The sequence below is a fragment of the Sus scrofa genome, chromosome 18 (assembly GCF_054392235.1).
Source record: "Sus scrofa isolate SSC_HxYL_T2T_F1_AM1 chromosome 18, Sscrofa_HxYL_maternal_Yorkshire_Landrace_v2.0, whole genome shotgun sequence".
Classification (NCBI taxonomy): Eukaryota; Metazoa; Chordata; class Mammalia; order Artiodactyla; family Suidae; genus Sus; species Sus scrofa.
In genome coordinates this window covers 16,894,838-16,916,916 of record NC_139400.1, presented here as the reverse complement: position 1 = coordinate 16,916,916, position 22,079 = coordinate 16,894,838, and the positions used below count along the sequence as shown (strand labels likewise).

The window sequence follows — 22,079 nt, the reverse complement described above, 5'->3', positions numbered from 1 at the left end:
TTAGGTCTTCTTCTGCCCATTTTTGGATTAGGTTGTTTGTTTTTTGTTATTAAGTTGTGTGAGCATTTGTATATTTTGGAAATAAAGACTTTATTTGTTGCATCATTTGCAAATATTTTCTCCCATCCGAAAAGTTGTCTTTTCATTTTGTTTATGGTTTTCTTTGGTTTGCAAAGACTTTTGATTAGGTTTTATTTGTTTATTTTTTCCTTTAATTTCTATTGCCTTGGGGGACTGACCCAAGAAAACGTTGGTACAATTTATGTCAGAGAATATTTTGCCTAATTTTCTTGGTTTATGACATCTTGTCTTTAATTAAGTCTTTAAGCCATATTGTGTTTATTTTTGTGTATGGTGTTAGGTAGTATTCTAACTTCATTGGTTTACATGCAGCTGTCCAACTTTCCCAACACCACTTGCTGAAGAGACTGTCTTTTCTCTATTTTATATTCTTGCCTCCTTTGTCAAAGATTAATTTTCTGTAGTTGTCTGAATTTATTTCCAGGCTCTCTATTAGGTTCTGTTGATGCATATGTCTGTTTTTGTGCCAGTACCATACTGTTTTGATTATTGTAGCTTTACAACGCTACAGTATTATCTGAAGTCTGGTAAGGTTATGCCTCCAAGCTTCGTTCCTTTTCCTCAGGATTGCTTTGGCAATTCTCGGTCTTTTGTGGTTCCATATACATTTGAGGATTATTCCAGCTCTGTGAAAAATGCCATGGGCAATTTGGTAGGGATCACATTAAATCTGTAGATTAGCTCGGGTAGTGTGGCCATTTTAACAATATGTACTCTTCTAATCCAAGAGCATGTGGTATCTTTCCATTTCTTTGAATCATCTTCAACTTCCTTTATTAGCATTTTGTAGTTCTTTTTTTTTCTTTTTTTAAAATGATCTTTGTTTTTTCCACTATAGTTGGTTTGCAGTGTTCTGTCAATTTTCTACTGTACAGCAAAGTCACCCAGTCACACATATATATCTACATTCTCTTTCTCACATTGTCCTCCACCATGCTCCATCACAGTGACTATGTTCTTAACATAGCAGTCTTTATAACATATATGTTCTTAACATAGAAGTCTTTCACCTCCTTGGTCAGGTTTATTCCTAAGTTATTTTTGATATGATTTTAGAAGGGATTTTTTTTTTCTTTCTCGTTCTGATATTTCATTGTTAGTCAGACTGAGACTTCTATAAATTTAAAATAAAAATAAACTACTAGGAAATAAAATTTAAAACTACACACACACACACACATGCAGACACACAACACTCCATTTTAAAATTATTAGCGTCAATGCACATAAACTACTCTGACAAGTGGCAATAAAAGCTCCTAAATGCTCATCATCAGTTGTAGTACTGGCTTCCTTGGGACGGGCGCCAGGGGGTTCATGGACCACTGGGATCACTTGGAGTGGCAGGTACGCAAGCACACTGCCTGACTCAGAGCCAGAGTCTGCCTAGCAGTAGAGCATGGGGGTTTTTTTGGCCATGCCTACAGCATGCGGAGATTCCCGGACCAGGGGTGGAACCCACCCTCGAAGCAGTCCTAGCTACTGCAGTGACAGTGCCAGATCCTTAACCCACTGCACCCCAAGGGAATTCCTAGAGGAGAATTCTTAACCTGGGGTTCATGCATTTAATTCAGAGAACAGGTGAATTTGGAAGGGGAACGTTTTCATGTTTTTTTTTTTTTCCTTTGCTGAAATACTGACATTTAGTAGGTCTTTTAAGTATAAATTTAGCCCACAGATCACAGTAGTGTTAGCCGTACCTGAGACTTTGGTTCTGAGAAAAGTCGTGATTACTTTTACATCACATGTTGAAGATAATCTCAAAACGGTTTACACTATTTTGAAACTGCAATAGCTGTTAGGACAGCTGCTGGATTTTTTCATACATCATTAAAGAAGCACACTCATTACTATACTGCAATTTGAAAAGTATTCTAGCAACTGTAACTCAACAAAATTGATTTTATTCTTATGTATTTTGTCTCATGAATTTAAGAATGTAACTCTTTTTGGGGGGTGCTGCACCTGCAGCATATGGAGGTTCCCAGGCTAGGGGTCTAATCAGAGCCACAGCTGCTGGCCTCTGCCACAGCCACGACAACGCCAGATCCGAGCCTCATCTGCGGCCTATACCACAGTGCACGGCAACACCGGATCTTTAACCTACTGAGCAAGGCCAGGGATCAAACCCACAACCTCACGGTTCCTAGTTGGATCTGTTTCCACTGTGCCATCACAGGAACTCCTTAAAGCTGTAATTCTAAGAGAGGTCCAGAAGAGGCACAAGATTGCCAAAGGGTCTCTAGCCAACCTCTACCCCCCCCCCAAAAAAAAAGCTTCAGGACACTTCTTCTAGAGGCAAGAAAAGAGGAAGACTATTTTGAAAACATTTTCAGAAATATTTCCTTCAAGCACAGATCAGCCGATGAGATTAGGGGCCGCTAGGAACGAGGGTGCTCCCTGGGATACTGAGATCAGTTATTTGTTTTTTTGTCCTTTATCACCTGTGCTTTGAGTCAGTCTGTGCTCTTCTACCCAGAGTACCCTCACCACTCAGCCCTCAGAGTATCCTCACCGGGCATAAACGTCCAGTGCCCAAGGGGTCCGGGTGGTCGCTCCTTGCTCCACGGTCTTCGGGATGTCCTCCTCAGAGAAAGACCTTGATTACTAATTAACCAGCAAAGCTGATCCTGAGAAAGAGCTGGATGGTCATTTGCATTTGAGCTCCGTTATCATCAGCGCCATAACCAGTTACCAGGGCTGTGGCTGCTTTCTGTGGACTGTGCTCTGCTCTCAGTGCCAGCCCATCGTTGAGAGAGAGGCAGCAGCGGCGGCGGCGGTGGCGGTGATGAGGTATGTGCTTACACTCAGGGCTGCCGCTCTTGGGGGTGGGGGGAGCTGGTGCTCGTCCCCTGCCGTCAAATGCCCTTGTTCATTTGTTAACACAGACAAAGTAAACATGAACAGCAGATCGCAAAAGTCCACAAACACACATATCAAACAAAATTCAACTCTTTTTTTCCTTGGGGTGTGTGTGTGTGTGTGTGTGTGTGTGTGTGTGTGTGTGTGTTCCTCTGAATTTGGCTGAATCTACAAGCCCTGCAGGAGCCAGACCTGTGTGTGTGTCTGTGTGTAGTGTGAGGAATGATTTAATATTCAGGGCGAGGCAGCTGGTAGAAATTCTTCCTGATTCTGGAGATGAAGTGAGGGAGTAAGGGGAAAGGAGATAGAAGTTGGGGGGTAGGTTAGGGCATTTTGGGACTTCCCTCTAAAAGGATGTGATTGAGAAATGGTATTTAGAGAACCCATCATAGTCAGGAAGTTGCAAAATCTATTTCTATCCCTGTGAACTTGGTCCTTTTACTGATCAAATAAAGAATTATCATGAGGAAGAGTCTAAAAGTGTGTGGAGTTCCCGCTTTGGCGTAGCAGGTTAAGATCTGGCATTGCCGCAGCTGTGGCCTAGGTCACTGCTGCAGCTCAGATTCGATCCCCTGGCCTGGGAACTTCCATATGCTGTGGGTGCAGCCAAAAAAAACAAAAAAAAAAAAGTGTGTGTGTGTCTGTGTATGTGAAGTATTGTGCACACTTTGGTGGGACGTGGGAGAGAATTCCTATAGAATCTGGAAGAAGGTTCTAAAGGGAATGATCTGGACTGTCTTGTGTGAATATGGACCAAAAGTACCAGGGGAAGGGGAGAAGGTGATGGGCTGTTGCCAGCCTGTCTCTGGTAAAACAGAGTGAGAAGGGGTCGTGTCCTCACTGGTTGCTAAGCGTCTAGCTGAACACGTGGGTATTTCTTTCCTGACGGGCCACAGAGGTGAGAAGGAATAGTTGCTACTGGAGAAATGGAGGGAGGCCAAGATCAATCCCATAGGTTCCTGATAAGAGGGTCTGAACGGTGGCTTTCATGCGCTAAAGGGACCTGCAGCCTGTCTATTGCTCTTGGTCATGATGTGGAGCAGCGTGTGGTGTGTGGTGGGCAGGGAGGAGGAAGAGGGAAGGGTCTTTGGTCTGCTCTGCTGGGTGGACCCAAATGGCCTGGGGGACCTTCTGTCCTGTACCCCCAGTTGAAGGTAGCTCATCACGCTTCCACAGATGCCAGTGGCTTTTATTATCAGGCATCCCTCACAGATGAGTTTTGATGGGCTAACATTTTACAAACTGCCTCATGAGCATAGAATACTAAGGACTAGATGAACATAGAAGAAGAAATTTTCTACTTATAATTTTTCAAGGAGTTCCCGTCATGGCTCAGTGAAACAAATCTGACCAGCATCCATGAGGATGCAGGTCTGATCCCTGGCCTCGCTCAGTGGGTTAAGGATCTGGCATTGCCATGAGCTGTGGTGTAGGTCACGGATGCGGCTCGGATCTGGTGTTGCTGTGGCTGTGGTGTAGGCCAGCAGCTATAGCTCCGATTCAAACCCTAGCCTGGGAACCTCCATATGCTGCAGATGTGGCTCTAAAAAGACAAAAAACAAAAAACAAAAAACCCAACGAAATTGCAAAACTGCAGAATATGCCTTTGCATGCTGTGCTGCTGGGGTCGCAGTAGGTCATAGTTGTCTTCCAGACATGATCCCTTTAGGGTTCAGATGGGGAAAATGAGGCCCGTTAGCTACTTTCCCCCTTCCTATTCTCTAAACATCCAAGTGACAATGTACTACGACAGTAAATTTTGCCCAGAAAATTTGAAGAATAGCCACGGCGTTTTGGGGATCGTCTTTGCAAGTTATTCTCAGTCTCCGTAAAACTAACCCTCTCTTTGCCTTGTGTTATCAAAGGATGTTTTTAATGCTTCTATTTTTATTTTTTTAACATTTTAAAAAGTATAGTTGATTTACAAGGCAGTGCCCTGTTTCTCCTGTTTGGCGAAGAATTTCTAAAAGAAAGGTTTAGATTGCCATATGCAAATCAGATGCTAACTCTAATTCAGGAAGAAAAAAAAAAAGAATGTTGATTATCCGGTTTTCCCAGATGAATTCAGATAGCCATTTCAACGGTTTGGCCATTCATGGTTTGGGCCCCACCTGGTTTATCTATCTACTCTGACTAAATGATTATAACAGTACCAGGAAAATGAGCTTTGGCAATTACTCATATAACCGTTTTAATTCGAGAGGACAGCATTACTATGGAGTCCGCATGATTTATGTCCAGTAATAATTTGCAGTTTTCCATGAGATCTTCCCTGAGCAGCCTGATGAAAACTGCAACCCTCACTCTCACATTCCCCATGCTCCTCGCACCTAAGCTTAATTTTTCTCCATAGAACTTATCAAAGTCTAACCTATTGCATATTCATTTATTTTGTTTATTGTCCCTTTTTTTGCTACCCCCAGGAACATAAGTCCTTCGAGGGCAAGGATATTTTAACCTTCTGTTGGTTGTTGCATAACGTGTTCCTGAAAGCATGCTTGGCATACTGTAGGAGCTTAATAAATAAGTGAATAATAAATAATAATAATAAATAATAAATGAGTGAATAATAAGCTGCAAGCAGAGCTCCTATTCCTCCAAAGTCAGAGCAGTGATAAACGTGGAAAATGAGGTGCAATGGCAACTCGTTCTCCTGGCTCTGGGGGAATTGAAAACTGTCCTGCGGGTGGTAAACTTCAAGTGAATTGACTGCTGCAGATGCCTCCAAAACCACGTTAACATCCCCCAGGTGCTGTGGAGATGGAAATGTTGCAGAATTGTTTGCTTTTCTTTTCCTAAGCCTCCTAACCCAGGGCTGTCTTTGGAAAGACACACAGCCTCCCTTCTCTTAATTTAGAAAGCTTTGTTGTCTTGAGTATGGAAATTTTATGAACTTGCATCTTGCGTGGAAGCTGGACTCCGCAGTCCAGCTCAGACTGCCTCGTTTGAAGCCTGGCCTCTCTGTGAAACGGGGATGGTTACAGCCGCCTCAGCTTAGGGGGTGATTGGGAGGATGAAACGGGATAATGCGTATAAGTGCTCTGCCCAGTGCCGCACACATTCGAAGTACTTGGTTAATGACCCAGATACTGGTTGATAAAAGCAGTCTCACAAAAAGCCTAAGCTGGAGTACACCGTGGGCATCATAGCATAGACTACAGAGCAGCTGCTCCAAGTTCTGGCTGTGGGGTCCAAAGGGCGGTGGTGTTCAAATGGGGCTTTGCTCCTTATCAGCTGTGTGACATCAGGCAGCTTATTTGACCTTGGTGAAGCTTAATTTCCTCATCTGATAGCGGAGATGGTACAGTGACTCAGAGGGGGGAGGTTATGAAGGTCACATGCCACAGATTATGTAAACCTCTCAGCACGTTACTCAGTTGTTGTTCACTACTAATGTCCTTTCAGCTGCACAGTTTATGTTTGTCATGGCCAAAGACTGATGGCAGACTGCCAAGTAACAGCTTTTTTAAGACATTTTTTTCTTTTAAAAGCAGTTAAAACTATTTAAATTACTTATTCTATTGGCCTTTTGCCATTTTTCTCGATCTTGATTTTTTTTCTAAATTATGTTTCTCATTGAGATTGTAGGTTTCACCATTGAAATCCCCTATAATTTGAGAAGTAAGATCAATCAGAGGATACTGATGAGGGTTTTTTTTTTTTTCTTAAAGTTTAAGGAAATTTTTTTATATAGCTAGAAAATAATTATTATTGTTCCATAGAGCAGGTAACCATATTTGCATATATGATGCAAAAGGAATTTTGATAAGAGGCAAATAGATGATTGATTGATTGTCTTTTTGTCTTTTCCAGGGCTGCACCTGCATTATATAGAGGATCCCAGGCTAGGGGTCGAATCGGAGCTACAGCTGCTGGCCTACACCACAGCTCACGGCAACCCAGATCCTTAACCCACTGAGCAAGGCCAGGGATCGAACCCGCAACCTCATGGTTCCTAATCGGATTTGTTTCTGCTGCACCACGATGGGAACTTCTAAATAGATTTTTTAAACATGTAAATGATTTTTTCAAAAGTCATATTTACTCATGTGTATTATCTGTTGCTGCATGACAAATTACTCCAAAATTTAACAGCTCGAAGCAATAAACATTTGTTATCTCAGAGGTCCAGTGGGTTTGCAATGCTTAGCTTGGTGGTTCTGGTTCAAGGTCTCCATGAGGTTGCAGCCATGATGTTGCCTGGGGCTGCTGTCATGTGAAGGCTTGACTGCGCCTGGAGAACCTGAACCTGAACCTGAGATGCTTCACTCACATGGCTGTTGGCAAAAGCCCTCAGACCCTTGCTAGCTCTTGGACCTTTCTATAGCTCCACTGGAGGGTTGACCTGGCAACTGGCTTCTCTAAGAGGTGATCCAAGAAGAGCAAGGAAGGAATCCAAGAAAAAGAGGCAGAGAGAAGCTCTAATGCCTTTTACATCCCAGTCTCGCAAGTCACGAGCTCTGCCAGGTTCTCTTTGTTAGATTTGAGTCACTGAGTCCAGCCCACTCTCGAGGGGTCAAGCATGGGGGGCCTGGCTCCACCTCTTAAAGGGAAGAGTATCAGAGAATTGGTGGATTTGGAAAAAAAAAACTCCACTATATCATGATTTTGAATAATATTGAATCTTATTTTATTTCATATTTTACTCAGTCCTCTCTATGCACTTCTATATTGACAGTCTTTTGCCCTTACATGTGAAAAACCTCTATCTGTACATATGGGCTAAGTTTCTATAAATGGACTTCCAGATTATGGGTGTAAATAACTTGAGTAGCTTTTGCCAAATCTTCATTGCGCAACTGGTATTTACAGTTTGACTAGTAAGTGGTGGGTGGCTTTTCCTTTGTAGTGTCTGTCAGTGAGCATTTGGGACATTTTTAAATATCAGTATGAAAAACGGTCCCCTATTTCACAGCGATCAGCAACCACCAAAGAGAAGGAGATGGACGCACTTCCATAGACATTCCGATAACTCCTCTCCTTGCCAGTGAATATGAGATCGCTCTTGACCTCATTTGTTAAATTTACTTATATCAGGCATGAAGGTTATTAGTATTTATGGAGTTTTACATGCACGATGAGTATCACAGAGTATTTTATAAAGCCTTTGGGGAATGCGAGGTATTGGGGATAGGACAGGTAAGAAAGATTGGAGTAGCATCATTAATTTTAGAAAAACCAAGGCAAGCCTTGTTGTAGAGAAAGGTTCAGCCCCGTTTCCTTTTGCCTGGTAAGAGGGCATTCCAGCAGCAGTTTCTCATCAGTGTGTGAGAAAGGCTGTTTCTGCCTGAGGACCGTGTGGCGGTGGAGTGAGGACACGAAGGCGAGCCTGCAGGAAGGCTTCGGAGAAATTGAGCTGAGGATTTAAGATTCCTAAGTGGGGGAGTTGGGATGAAGGCCTGAGGGAAGAAGAGCGAGGATGTGCCTTCTGAGTAAAGACGGTGGTTTGCAAGGCAGCCCAGGAGAGGAGCAGCAGGTGGGCTGGTGCAGAAAGCAGGCCTTGAATGGGCCGGATTGCTGCTCACAGCTCCTCCTGCTTCTTCCTAGCTTTCTGCACCTGTGTCTCGGGTGACACGTGAGTCACCTGGCACATGGGGCCATAAAGCACTTAGCAGATAGGAGTTCCTGTCAGAACCAGTTCCTCAGGACAGCAGCCAGAATGTGCATCTTCCACTTCACAAAGCACCAAGTGAGGGCTGCTGCCACCGTGACACAGGGAGGAAGCGACACCTTTCTTAGGAACTTGCTGTTTCGTACCCAAGACTCACTCTTTCCTTTATGGCAAATAGTGCTATAAGAATATGTAATGCTTTATTACTGAAAGGGTTTTTATTTGATTCTCAAAATAAGATGACAACAGATAACAATAACAGTAGGTATTCTTAATTCCATGCGTGCCCATCAGAAAACTGAAACTCAAGCGTTGAGGAAATTCTTTTGGCAGAAAATGGTAGGGCTGAGCGTCAAGCTCTGGTCTTCTCAAGCTGTGCCTCGCATGCTCTCCTGCTGAGAAGGGGAACTTGGGGAAATAACAAAGAAGGAAACTACCCAAGAATGTTTAGCATCTTTCATGGAAGAAAAGAATAAAGAAGCCGGCAATTTGGGCGACTCGCTCAACATGACATATTAAAAGCTGGGACGAATTTGATAGATCTTCTCGTTCAGCTGCTTTAAGTCCTAAGTGAAGAAATGGACCTGGAAAGCTTGAAGAGATTTCTCAAGGTCATCCAGCTAATTGTTTTCAGTATGAGGAATAAAACTGAGGCTTTCTGATTTTAAGAAACGGTGTTCTCTTTCTACCATAATTGCTTTATCGTGTAGAAGGTAGCAATGGTACTGGAGTTTAAGCTCACTTAAGGCCGGCACCGTTATTGTAGCCTGTGAAATAGCTTCGTGGTGCATTATCATTCGGAAGTACTCAGGAATTTTGTAAATATTCAATCAGGGGATAAAATGTTATTGGTCAATAAGTATCGATTATGCAGATCCTGCTGGTAGGTACTTAGAAAGGAAATCAAGAGGAGGAAGCAGGCGTAACTCTCACACCCTCAGAGCTCACGATTTGGGAAAGAAGAGAGGTGCTGGAAGTTCCTGACGTGGCTCATCAGAAACGAATCTGACTCGCATCCGTGAGGACACAGGTTTGATCCCTGGCCTTGCTCAGTGGGGTAGGGATCCGATGTTGCCATGAACAGACACGGCTTGGATCCTGCATTGCCGTAGCTGTGGCTTGCATAGGCCAGAGGCTGCAGCTCCGATTCGACCCCTAGTCTGGGAACCTCCATATGCCTCGGGTGCAGCCCTAAAAAGACTAAAGAAAAAGAAAAGAAAAGAGGTATTGTAAAGCTAGGGAAGCAGACCCACCTTTACAGAAAAAGCTTCAGCAAAACTTATTCTTGGTCACAAATGAGCTGGGGTTAGAGAAGATGCATTGATATACTGGAACTACTGGAGGTGTTGGGAAGGGTGCTTTGATAAGGGGTTGAAAACTTTCACAAGGTGCCACCCATCCCCCGAATGTTTCATCTTATGAAAATCCTTAACAAAACAGTGACAAACCATTCCGACGATGCATGTTTTATTTTTCTTTATTACTGTGTCATTCTTCAGTTTAGTCCCTCATGGCACCGTCCTTAATTTACACTTGGGGTTCCCATTCCCCTTCATAGGATAATGTTGTTCAATATTATTAAATCCACTGATGAACTCAAAACCTCCCAAGTGATTCTCAAACAGCCATCAGGGGAATTGAATATCAAAATAATCTGGGGAATGTTCAAAACCTTCAGAGAAGGGTTCAAGATGGTAGACCGATCCCAGGCTTTTACCTTTCTTCCTTTCCAAACTTTTTTCTTTACCTTTTTTTTCCTACTGTACATCATGGTGACCCAGTTACACATACATGTATACATCTTTTTTTCTCACGTTATCATGCTCCATCATAAGTGCCTAGACATAGTTCCCAGTGCTACACAGCAGGATCTCATGGCTAATCCATTCCAAAGGCAATCTTCTGCATCTAACAACCCCAAGCTCCCCATCCACACCACTCCTTCCCCATCCCCCTTGACAACCACAAGTCTGTTCTCCAAGTCCATGATTTCCTTTTCTGTAGAAAGTTTCCTTTGTGCCGTATATTAGATTCCAGATATAAGTGGTATCATATGGTATTTGTCTTTCTCTTTCTGACTTACTTCACTCAGTATGAGAGTCTCTAGTTCCATCTATGTTGCTGCAAATGGCATTATTTTGTTCTTTTTTATGGCTGAGTTGTATTCCATTGTGTATATATACCACTTACATTGATGTTCTAATGAAGATGTCCCAAACGAAATGAGTTGGAAATAATACAGAAGAAGAAAAGCAGACAGAGCCATTGTACTGGGAATTTCAGAGCAGATTGTGATCTCAACTCAAAATCAGCCTAGGAAAGGGGTTCTGCAGTGGAGTTGGGGGCAATTTTGGTCAGAGATACCATCAAGGCCATGAGCTGGGAGTAGAAGGGTATGGAGAGCAGGGGAGAGATGTAGGCTTAGCTGTGGTTGGGCTTATGAAGGCACTGTGAAGAGAGTTGTCTTCCAGAAAGCACGTTTACTGGAGTATATGCTCTTTATAAAAAGATGGCATTCAGCTTTTTCTCTGTATGTTACAATTCACCTGAAGGCTGTTACTCACTCATGTGAGCAATAGTCACGAAGGTCATGTGGAGGTCGTAAAACAAACACCTGCCTGGAGAGACTGATGCATCACTCCTTCATACGTCAAAGATGATTAATTTCTAGAAACCTTGACTTGGCTCCTTTTGTAAAATAAGTCAATGCCTTCTAACTTATTTTCTAAGTCCAAATTTCATTTTTCCTTTCTGTTTCCCTTGTGCCCCTGTAGTCACTGATGAGGTTCAGGGGATGAAGGCACAGCAGTTTCCATTCTCCCTCCCTTTACCTCTGGGGAAGGAGGCATGAGGGCCCTACAGTGCACCTGTGGCACAAAGGACCTCGTTGTGATCTTTCTACTCAGTCTTGCTCCCAAATCTGCGAACACTCATGTAGACATGCCAGGTGGCATCCATTGAGGCATGGCAGGGTTCTTCCGATACTGTTCACATCATAGAGCACCAGGAAGTTGAAGGTGGCGTCACTAGGCTCATTGAAAGGGATCTGATTTCCAGAGAAGGCAATTCCCAGCAGAAGGATGGCCCTGGACCCTCTGCCCTGGCCCCACCCAGCTGCGCATGAGCCGAGGAAATTGATACCTCAGGCTCTTGGACCAAGAGGGATGACTGGAGGGGGGTGGGTAAGTCCCTCTTCCTCAGTGCCCTCTAGTCACAGATTATCCTCAGAGTTCAAAGTCTAGACACAGATAGAGTGTACAGGAGCAGGAGACTCTCTTAATTGTCCCTCGTGACAGTTAGGTCCCGCTGCCTAATTGTGACTTGTCCTGAGCTTTGGATCACTGTCATTCAAGCCAACAGCACCTCAGTCCTTTCATCTGTATGGTAGGAAAATCGGCCTCATCAATTCTTTGAGCTCAGTATTGTTGTGAAGATGGAATGCAGTCACTGAAGGCTGCTGCTGTCCTAGGTAGGCAGACAGGGTATTCCCAGGGTTCCCAGGACTAAACTAAGCCAATGGCATGAAGTCTCAAGCTTTCCCTTTCAAAGACAGTAAACATCTTACAAGATGCTGTTGGAATTTGGCACAAAGGACCCATGGATATGTTTTAGTTAATGTTTGAGCGAGAATGCAGAATGTCAACCTGTAGAGGACAAGCTTTCTGAAGAGTGACATAGTGGGGTCAGAGGAGGGAGGTGCTAACACACAGTCACATCTGGGGCATCCAGGAGAAGGACATGAAGGGAGTGATGGGGGATTATATACTTGCTACTCACGGAGGATAGTGCCACAACTCAGCCCAGACTCAGAATTGATCCGAACAGGAGTACCCATTGTGGCTCCTGTGGTTAACGAATCTGACTAGCATCCCTGAGGATGCAGGTTTGATCCCTGGCCTCGTTCAGTGGGGTAAGGATCTGGCATTGCTATGGCTGTGGTGTAGGCTGGCGACTACGGCTCTGATTCGACCCCTAGCCTGGGAACTTCCATATGCTTCAGGTATGGCCCTAAAAAGCAAAAAAAAAAAAAAAAAAAAAAAAAATAATATTAACAATAACATCAATTAATACAGATAAAATGGATTTAAATCTATGAGGTCATAAATATCTTGGACCCCAAAGTCTCACTGTTCTTCTTTGGAGTATGCTAAGGAAACAACTCCTTATTTTGAAAATCAGTAAGTGAAGAGTCAAATGTTTATTTACCTCTCCTATACAAACTGTACTTCTATGAACCAAATAATAGATGAAGGGAAATTTCTTTCTATAGGAGTATTTAATACATTAGCAAAGAATGATAGCCTAAGAGTGTCACTACATTACAACTCCCAGTGAAATCATGAATTTAAGAAATGCCCACCAGTGTCTGCGAACATTTAAAAAAAAAAAAAAAAGCAGGAGAGTCTGCTAGATTTTATGTGTCTCCTGATGGAAGGTGTTATGCCATTGATGCACTAGTCTTGCTAAAACGACACACCTGTGTCCGTCAAAACTCTAGATGTAATAATTTACAGGAAATACAAAGATGGAGAAACATGTTAGCATGAGTGGAGATGCAATCACCAAAATCCAGATTGTGAGGAAATCTATAGAACAAAACCCTATTGGTTAAAAAAGACTTACCTTTCACACAAAATATATATATATATCATTAGGAACATATAAATCTTATTTTTATCCTATGAGACTAGAAGAAACTATAAACTGCCTACCAAATAATGAGGGAAATGTCAACACTGACCAGATATTTGATGATTAAAGAATTATTTTAAAAATACTTTAAGTATAATAACAGTATTTGGCTGCTTGGCTTTTGTGAAATTTCTTATTTAAAAAAATATGCTTAAATGTCTCCAAAATAAAAGATATGAAATCTGAGATTTGCTTCCAAATAATCCAAGGTTCAAGAGAGAAATGAACAAAAATAGACAAAATGAGATCGGCCATGTATTGATAGTTTTTAAAATCTAGTTGATGGATATGTGGGCATTTGTTATGTTATTCCTTCCATTTGTGTATACATTTGAGCTTTTCCATTGAAAAATTTGCTAGCTGGAGTTCCCGCTGTGGTGCAGTGGGTTAAGGATCCAACTGTAGCAGTTTGGGTTGCTGTGGAGGTAAGGGTTTGATCCCTGGCCAGCCTGGCACAGTGGGTTAAAGGATCCAGGGTTGTTGCATTTGCAGCTTGGATTAAATCCCTAGCCTGAGAATTTCCATATGCTGTGGATGTGGCCATAAAAAAATTACTAGGTATATGTTAAATAAAACTCAAATCTAAAATTATTTTCTCTCTCTCTCTCTCTCTTTTTTTTTTTTTTTTTTTTTTTGTAGATGGCAAGAAAGAAGTTGAAAAAGTTCACTGATTTGGAGCTTATGCTCAGTGTTCTTCTGCTCGTAGTGTTTATCGTCACCATCCCTCTGTTTGTACTTTCAGCCAGAGAGTCTTTGGAATCAAAAGGTAATGAGGAACTGTTCTTCTCCTTCCAGTGTTGCTCTTATAGAGCACAAATCTCATAAATGACAGGGAAGTGCCGCTTTCACGTTCTCTGGTGTGTGTGTATGTGTGCGTGTGGTATGGGTGTTGGGGAGCCCTTGACTCAAACTGTGACAGCACAACAGGTATTCCTGGTAGGCCTGACTCTTCCATTTACCAATTAGCACAGTGCAGGATTCCACAACTGGCACTTGGAATATTTTTGCCAAATTCCATGGAATAATTCCAACTTTTCTAACTGTCATAATTAACAGTGCCCTTAAATGGAAGGCAGTCCGTATGTCATCAATTAAAGTATCTTAAGGCCAAGTTTGATTCTTTAAGAAAGTTACAGCCACTGCAGTTTCTTTTTTTAATTGAAAGTTTATTGAACTGTTGTATTGTAAAAGAGGGGCAGGATGGAGCTGAGTTGTCCATGACTTCTTATCTCGGGATCATCTGGGAGCAGCTTCCTGGGTGGAGCAGGCTATGAGGGGCCCTGTATGGAGCCAAGGAAAACCTTTGTCTCTCCTACATCATCCTCAGCCACACCACTTCTACTTTTGTGGGAAGTTAAATTATCTCAAAGATTGTTCAACTATTAAAATTCTGTGACCCCAAGGGTGGCATTAAAACCCTTATTCAGAATCTGGTACAAATATGAGGTTCTTTTAATCTACCACTTTTGCATTGGAAACCCCAGTGAAAAGAAAACTAATTAGAAGCTGCATTGTTTTGTCTTCATGTGGTCATTAGCTGATTGTAGAGAATCTTCAAGAAATCTTATTTCCTTATTTGAGAATGCAGTAAGCATGCTTGCTTTATTTTGCTGATGTTTAAATCTGCATCAAGCAATCAATGGGCATAGATTCCAGCTGCTAGTTTCTAGATTGCTGGCCTCCTTTTACATTTTGTGTCATAGGAGACACATTTGTATAAGAATGCTGTCACTCAGAAGTGCTCCTTGGTGAGGTATTGCCTGGTGAGGACCAGAGCAGAGTGTACAGACTTCTTTGTAAAGGGCAGATACTTAATACTTTAGACTTACTTTGTAGGCTTCTGGTTTCTGTCCTCACTGCCTAATTCTGCCTACAATGGACAAAAGCAGCTATAGACGATATGTAAAAACAGTGTGACTGTGTGATAGCGATATTTTATGTATGGATCAAGCTGTGTGCAATATGATTGGGCCCCCAAGGCACAGTTTGGCTGGACTAGGGAAGGTAAATCTGGTTTCCACTTTGGTGAGCTCCCAATCCAATGGTGGAGTCCAGCTCCTTGCTCTTGTATGCACTGTCTCATAGGGGAGGGCCTTGCTGGTTGAAGGAGATGGTGCAGGCATACATAAAGGGAGATGTGATCAGCCAGAACAAAATGAGGCTTTGTAAGTGAATGTGTACATTTCAGGGTCATAGAATGAAACTCAATCAGTAGTGGAGTCCATATAATTGGAAATGTTGAGAACTATGGGGTTATTGAATGCCTGGATATTAAATCTGTCTGAAAGTGATTTTATGTTTGCTTTTGGGATAATCCTCAGATGCTGGTACTCCAGGGCCAAGTACCCCTGATTCGGCTGAGTGTGCCGTGGCAAATGAGTTGGAACGGATAAACTGCATCCCTGACCAGTCACCAACAAAGGTTTGAATTTGGAGCTTGTTTTCATTTAAGATTTTATGCCATTCAATGAAGGGTATGTGTGTGTGTGTTTCTGTTTGTAGCCTCTCAAGTTTGTTGTTTGCATTGCAATTATTGGTGGCTCAGGAAGAGTAATCCTATATTCATACTTATATGACAGTGTGGTTTTGGAAGAAGAAGTACTGGAAAATTCCCTCGGGTTGACAGCTTCAGCAAATAAAAGTACAAGCTGCCCAGTTAAATTTGAATTTCATATAAATAATGAATATGTTTTTAGTATAAGTATGTCCTTTGCAAGACTTGGGACTTACTTATACTAAAAATGTATTTGGCTTATATCTGGCAACACTGCTTGGTTGCTAGTTCTCTCTAACTCTGTTACTGACTCTGCTTCTTGCTCTATCTCTTTCTCCTCTCAAAATTCCAAAAGGGTATCTTGGATCTACAATCAAAAGTCATTCCCATACATAAAATAGTATTTAAGGACAGTTTCAAGAGCCAAGTTTTATAAGGAAGAGGTAATAAATACCAGATTAAAGATAATGCAGGCATGTGGGCATTTACTTTGGGGCAGCACTTCCTGGTCATTAACTGAATTCCAGCTGACTATTACAATTATAAAGTGTGTTGCCTGGCCCATACTGTATCAGTCATGTTTCATACTGAGCATGAATAAAAGCAAAATGTAGGCATCTGAGTAAAGTACATGGCAGATTTGTATCAGACACAGAAAGGATGCTTGCTGCACCTGATTCTTGGGCATGTGGTACTCTCACACTTACCACTGTAGCCATCCTGTTGTTAGTGGGCCGGAATAATCTATGAAGTTCTTGAGGGTTACTATTGAGGGTTGTCTAAAGATCCCCAAACCAAAAGATCTTGTTTTCTATTTATTTTTTTCTCTCATACGTCCAGAGGCTAGGAGTCCCAAATCAAGGCTTTGGAAGAGTTGGTTCCTTTTCCGGGCTCTGAAGAGCCATCTGTTACATGTCTTTCTTCTAGATTCTAGTGATGGCTGCAGTCCTTGGCCTTCCTTGGCTTGTAGCTTCATCACTCCATTCTCTGCCTCTATCTTCACAGGGCATCCTCTGTGTGTGTGTGTCTGTCTGTGTATGTATCTCTATTCACATTTCCCATTTGTGTAAGGTCATGGATCATATTGGATTAAGGGCCCATCCAGCTCCAGTATGAGCTCATCTTAACTAGTCACATCTGCACCAATCCTATTTCCACGTAAGATCATGTTCTGAGGTTCTCAGGATTGGGGCTTCACCATATCTTTTCTGAGGACACAGTTCAGCCATAACATGGACAAGGTCACAGAATGGGAACTGTGGAAAGTGCAAATTGTTACTGCTTCAGTCTTTGGTATCAACTGAAATAGCATAGATACTGAGACAGAGAGAATTCAGGTAGCAAAGAAAAAACAGATGAGAGATCAACCATAAGAATAGGCTGGGGTAGTAGGGAAGCTGGAAGTTAAGGCAGAGAGCCAGATAAATAGCTTGGAGTAGAGAAAATGCATAGGGACTGTAGTTAGGAGCAGAGTGATCAGACAAAGCTGGGGAGGAAGCCCGGAGGCTGTGTGGAAGGCGAGAGCATAGGTATGGCAAAGAGTCAAGGATCAGGGAATCCCCAGACAGGACAAAGCAGTCCTCTGACCAGCCGTGAGGCCACAGAAGGGCAGCAGCCTGGACAGCATGCCTGCTAACATGGAAGGACTCCCAATTAGACCTGTTCACCTTACTGAGACTTGTGTAGTATTCAGACCTGTTCATCTGGGGCTTACCTTGACTGAAATGAGCACAACTTTCTCTTGAATTGGTGAAGACACATGCCTGCGTGGAGCAGGAAGAAATGAGTCTGAACAGAAAAGGAGAATTCAGACTTTTGAAGATCTTGGATTTCAGGTAAAAGAGATTGGCTTTTTATGTCACCCACCACAGCCAGGAGCAGCCGCTTCATTCTGAACAGTATCACATAATGGGAAACCAAGAAGACAGAGAATAAAAGCCTTAGAAAGAAAGAAAGAAAAAAGAAGATAGGAGAGAGAGAGAGAGAGAGAGAGAGAGAGAAAAGCACTTCAGAATGGGGCCAAATGTCACAAAGTTTCGTATTTTAATATTTTTTTATTTTTTATTTTTGTCTTTTTAAGGCTGCACCCGCAGCATATGGAGGTTCCCAGGCTAGGAGTCAAATTGAAGCCACAGCTGCCGGCCTTCGCCACAGCCACAGCAACGTGGGATCTGAGCCACATCTGCGACCTACACCACAGCTCACAGCAATGTCAGATCCTTAACCTACTGAGCAAGGCCAGGGATCGAACCCACAACCTCTTGGTTCCTAGTGGGGTACATTAAACACTGAGCCACGACGGGAACTCCACAAAATTTAGTATTTTAGATGATAGATTGAATAAGTAGAGGAGGTAAGCTAAGTAAATAAATAACTGGACTATAAAACAAAAATTCACGATACAAAAGAAATACTTCGTGGATCCCATGGTGGAAAAGATTATTATTAAGGAAAATGTGACAGTCCGGAATCAATGATAAGTAGGATTTTGAGAGAAGTGGGAGGAATGAAAAGTGAATTCAAGACAGAGAAGATAATGCAAACAAAGCGACAGAAATTGTGGGGCACATACCTGACATATTGAGTGGTCCTATGTGGCCAAGAGGCAGGATGGGTGCCAGGGAGTGTACCCTGTTTAAGACTATAATGTAAATTGGAGCTTGGTGATGGGGACCATTAATGTGCTGTTTTGTCATAGCAACGGTGGTCTGGATACATTGTATGGGATGGTTGGCACACGGTGTTTCCAGAAAGTTGATCCACACCCATTTACTTGCCCCCATAAGCAGTAGTGTTCTAGGAGCTAGTTGCTCAGAGGCCCACGTAGAAGACTAATATAACACATCCTCAGTCTGTTCTCTCTCCCACCCTTCCCCATCTCGTTATTGGCTAGGTGAACTTCAGATGCCATCGCTGCCTCAGTAATGTTCCCTTGGTTTTATTATAAGACCTCTGATTAAACACCCGTGGTATCAAGATCATAGTTCAATAAACAACCTTTGCCTTTTTCTATTTGTTATACGCAACTGAATTAATCTGTGACCTTGGCATTCGTTCACTGGTCTGTTCCTCTTTAGCTCAGCCAGAGAGACGTGCTTTCAGTGGTTTGCTTTTCTTTTTTCATTTTGTTATGTGTTTTACGTATCCTGGGTGCTATATGCTGATCCAAACTATTGTTGAGAGGCTGAATTGATGGATAATAGTGTGTGTGTGTTGGATTTGTCAAAGGGAGGTGTATAGCTAGGCGGAGGAGGAGAGTGGGAAGAGATTCTGAACCTGACACTAGGCTAAGCAGCGTGTTGTCCTGTTGAGGCCATTGCTAGATGATTTTATCATTCCTCTCTCCTTCTCTCCTCCGAGATTACTTATAAAGAACTAATAGTTGAAGTTTCCCTGCAGATGATTCTTTGTTACACATCCCATTGTTTCTTATCCCAATAATGAGAGGGAATCCCGTGTCCAGGACAGGGTACAGTCATCTGTCAAACTACCCTGAGCACTCCAGGGAGACTTTCTTTTGGAGAGGTTGAGAGCCAGGAGTCCCTTTCGTGGATCTTAGCAAGGAACATGGCTGGGTTACCTAACTCTCTCGTCCTGGTCTGTTGTTCTGGGCTGGCAGCTGGTTGCAGGGCCTGTTCGCTTGGCTGTCTCTCAGTAACATCGCCTGAACTTATCACCCTCTCACCAAATCTGCTTTTCTTTCTCAACTACCAGACTTGTTAGCGGTTCTATTAATGCTTCTAGTCTCTGGAGCAGAAAGAGCAGAATTTTTGCTCGACTCCTCCCCTCAAACCTTTTGGCCAGTATTTTACATATTTTAAAACATTTTCCTGAATAGTATTTTCTAGAAAAAGCGCTTCATTTCCATCCTCACTGCCCTAACACCGCTTGGGTTGCTCTTAGGCTGCTAGCATGTCTTCTGAATCCCATTTCTGCCTCTGCCTTTTCCGTGACAGGCATGATTAAAGCTACTCTCCTGAATGGGCTGCTTTCATTATATGTCTACCAAAGTTGAGTACTTATTGGGTAACGTATTGGACAGTGTTCAGAAACGTTGTTTTGTCATCTAAGACCCTATTTAACATTCCTTGTGTCTCTGTGGTTTCACTTAGACCGACCACCCCTTCACATTTCAGAGACAGCTCCCTACACTTAGCCCAAACCTGTCCACTCCGAAAGAGCTTATCCCTTTCCACGTCCTTGATGAAACCTTATATCCACAGTTCCAGAATTCAGAGTTGAAAGATTCTCTGGGTGCAGGGAGCAGAAATACTTAGTGTAAATTCCAGATATCCAGCTCAAGAAAGAGATGGTAGATAAGAATTGTAAACGCTTTGATTTTCAGGATTAGAATACACTGTTCCAAATGGGAGAACAGCTTTACGTGCTTAAAATAAACCTGCATGCCCTAAGTAACCATGGCAGAATGGTTAAGCAGAGAACGGTTTACAATTATGTGTTTCCTGTGGATAATAATAACACGAGTCATCATCTTTATGATGATATCGAGAGGTTACCCTATTTCTTATTCAGAAACTTCGTCATGTTTGATAACACACTTGGTAATTAGCTGTTATTTATTTATCGGCTTGTGATGTCTTTTTCCAAATTGCAGTTTCTTATCGATGTGGTTAATGGAATGTGTTTTATGATAGATATCAGCAAGGATATTGCATTTTTCCAAGATCATTATGCGTTTCAACCCTGAAAATTACTCTGTTCACTCAGGATTCGTTAAGAGCCGTCTTGCTGGGAAGAGCAGTGAGTCACGAAGCCCCCAGTATAGATTTCGGTTATGTTTCCTGCCTTGAATTGATAGTATAGCCCCTGGGCAGAAATATGTTGGTGGGGAGCCAGGGTCTTAGCTTTTGGTCCTGGCTTTGCTTCTGAAAAACTCTGAGATTTGATTACTACATCACATTTCTTTGAAAACGGTCAAGTCCTTATCAACAAAAGGAGACGGTGTGCTTCCGGAGATGTATTCATTAACATATGATGACTGAACAAGTGCCAGGAACTCTGCTAAACACTATGGTTAACAAGATTTAAAAATAGTGGTCTCTGAGGTCCTAGCAGATATTCTGTGAACATTCACTGTAGCATAGTTTGGGGGCCTAGAAAGTCCGGATCATAAAAATTGCAGAGGTGGCACGTTCCTTTGAGAGTCTTTGCTATCAAACTTCAGTTTGAGATAAAAAGGAAGTGGCCCTGTTAACCTTCCCAACAAGACTCAAAGTGCATATGTCATAATCTGTAATTAAGACACCTTAATGAGTTGAGATTAATTTAAATCATTCGTTCACTTGTTCAAACTTGTTGGACATAAATGAAAATAACTAGATAATGTGTTAATAAGTAGATGGTGATTTGGAAGTATTTTACCAAATATTTTTCACCTTCTGAAAGTGCTGCCTTTATTTGAAACTGGGATACTTCCCTTCTTTCCACTTCTTGCTCTTGTATCAAGACTTTCTACCTTTCGTTCACAACGTCAAGTTCTCTGCCTTACCTGTAACAACAGAGGGCAGAAGAGATATGGAACCTGGATGGTTAAAAATGTACTTATACTTGGATTTGGGATCTAGTTCGTTTGAATGAGTGCATCCAGTGCTTTTAGGATACAGCTGTTCCAGAAGAGCTGGACAGCTGTGAGCCCTGCTGCTTCTTACCTGCTCCACATTCCTTCATGTTGGACTAAAACACCAGCCTCACTATAGTGGCTCAAGTCCCCTGGGTTGGGTTTTTTGTTTTGTTTTGTTTTGTTTTTTGGGTTTTTTGGTTTTGCTTTTTTTAGGGCCACACCCACGGTGTATGGAGGTTCCCAGGCTAGGGGTCGAATCGGAGCTATAGTTGCCAGTCTATACCACAGCCACAGCAATGCTGGATCCTTAACCCACTGAGTGAGGCCAGGGATCGAACCTGCAACCTCATGGTCACCAGTCAGATTTATGTCCACTGTGCCACAATAGGAACTCCAAGGCGCCTGTTTTCTTAAATTCTACTGCTGCAAAAGGAGCTACCCTAAACTTAGCGGCTTAAAACAACAATCATTTTGTAGTATCTCCTGATTTTATGGGTCAGAGATTTGGGCAGGGTTTGGCTGGGTGGTTCTTCTGCTCTGCGTGGTATGGACTGTGGTGACCTTGTGGTGCCCAGTTGGAGGCTGATCCATTCCGGAGGGTCCAAGGTGGCTTCACTCTCATGCCTGGCACCTTGGTGAAGATGGCCCTAAGGCAGACCTCACCTGGGCCCTTCTGCCTTTCCATGTAGTTTCAGAGTCTCTCTCTCCCTGGTCTCTCCAGCAGAATCATCGGACTTCTTACGCAGTAGCTCTGGGTT

At 42.6% G+C, this 22,079-nt stretch overlaps 1 protein-coding gene across 3 annotated transcripts in view; it reads left to right on the top strand.

The window, feature by feature from the left end:
- The window catches only part of MGAM (maltase-glucoamylase), a 186,545-nt gene that overhangs the window by 89,812 nt on the left and 74,654 nt on the right, over window positions 1-22,079 (top strand). For 2 of the 3 annotated variants that reach the window (XM_085005252.1, XM_021079097.2), the window contains exons 4-5: window positions 13,886-14,012; window positions 15,568-15,668. In XM_085005252.1, coding sequence (XP_084861378.1) covers window positions 13,886-14,012; window positions 15,568-15,668 — 228 coding nt within the window. Of the gene's footprint in view, window positions 1-2,779; window positions 2,875-13,885; window positions 14,013-15,567; window positions 15,669-22,079 lie in introns of those variants that run through there. The other variant, XM_021079096.2, reaches the window with a different exon arrangement.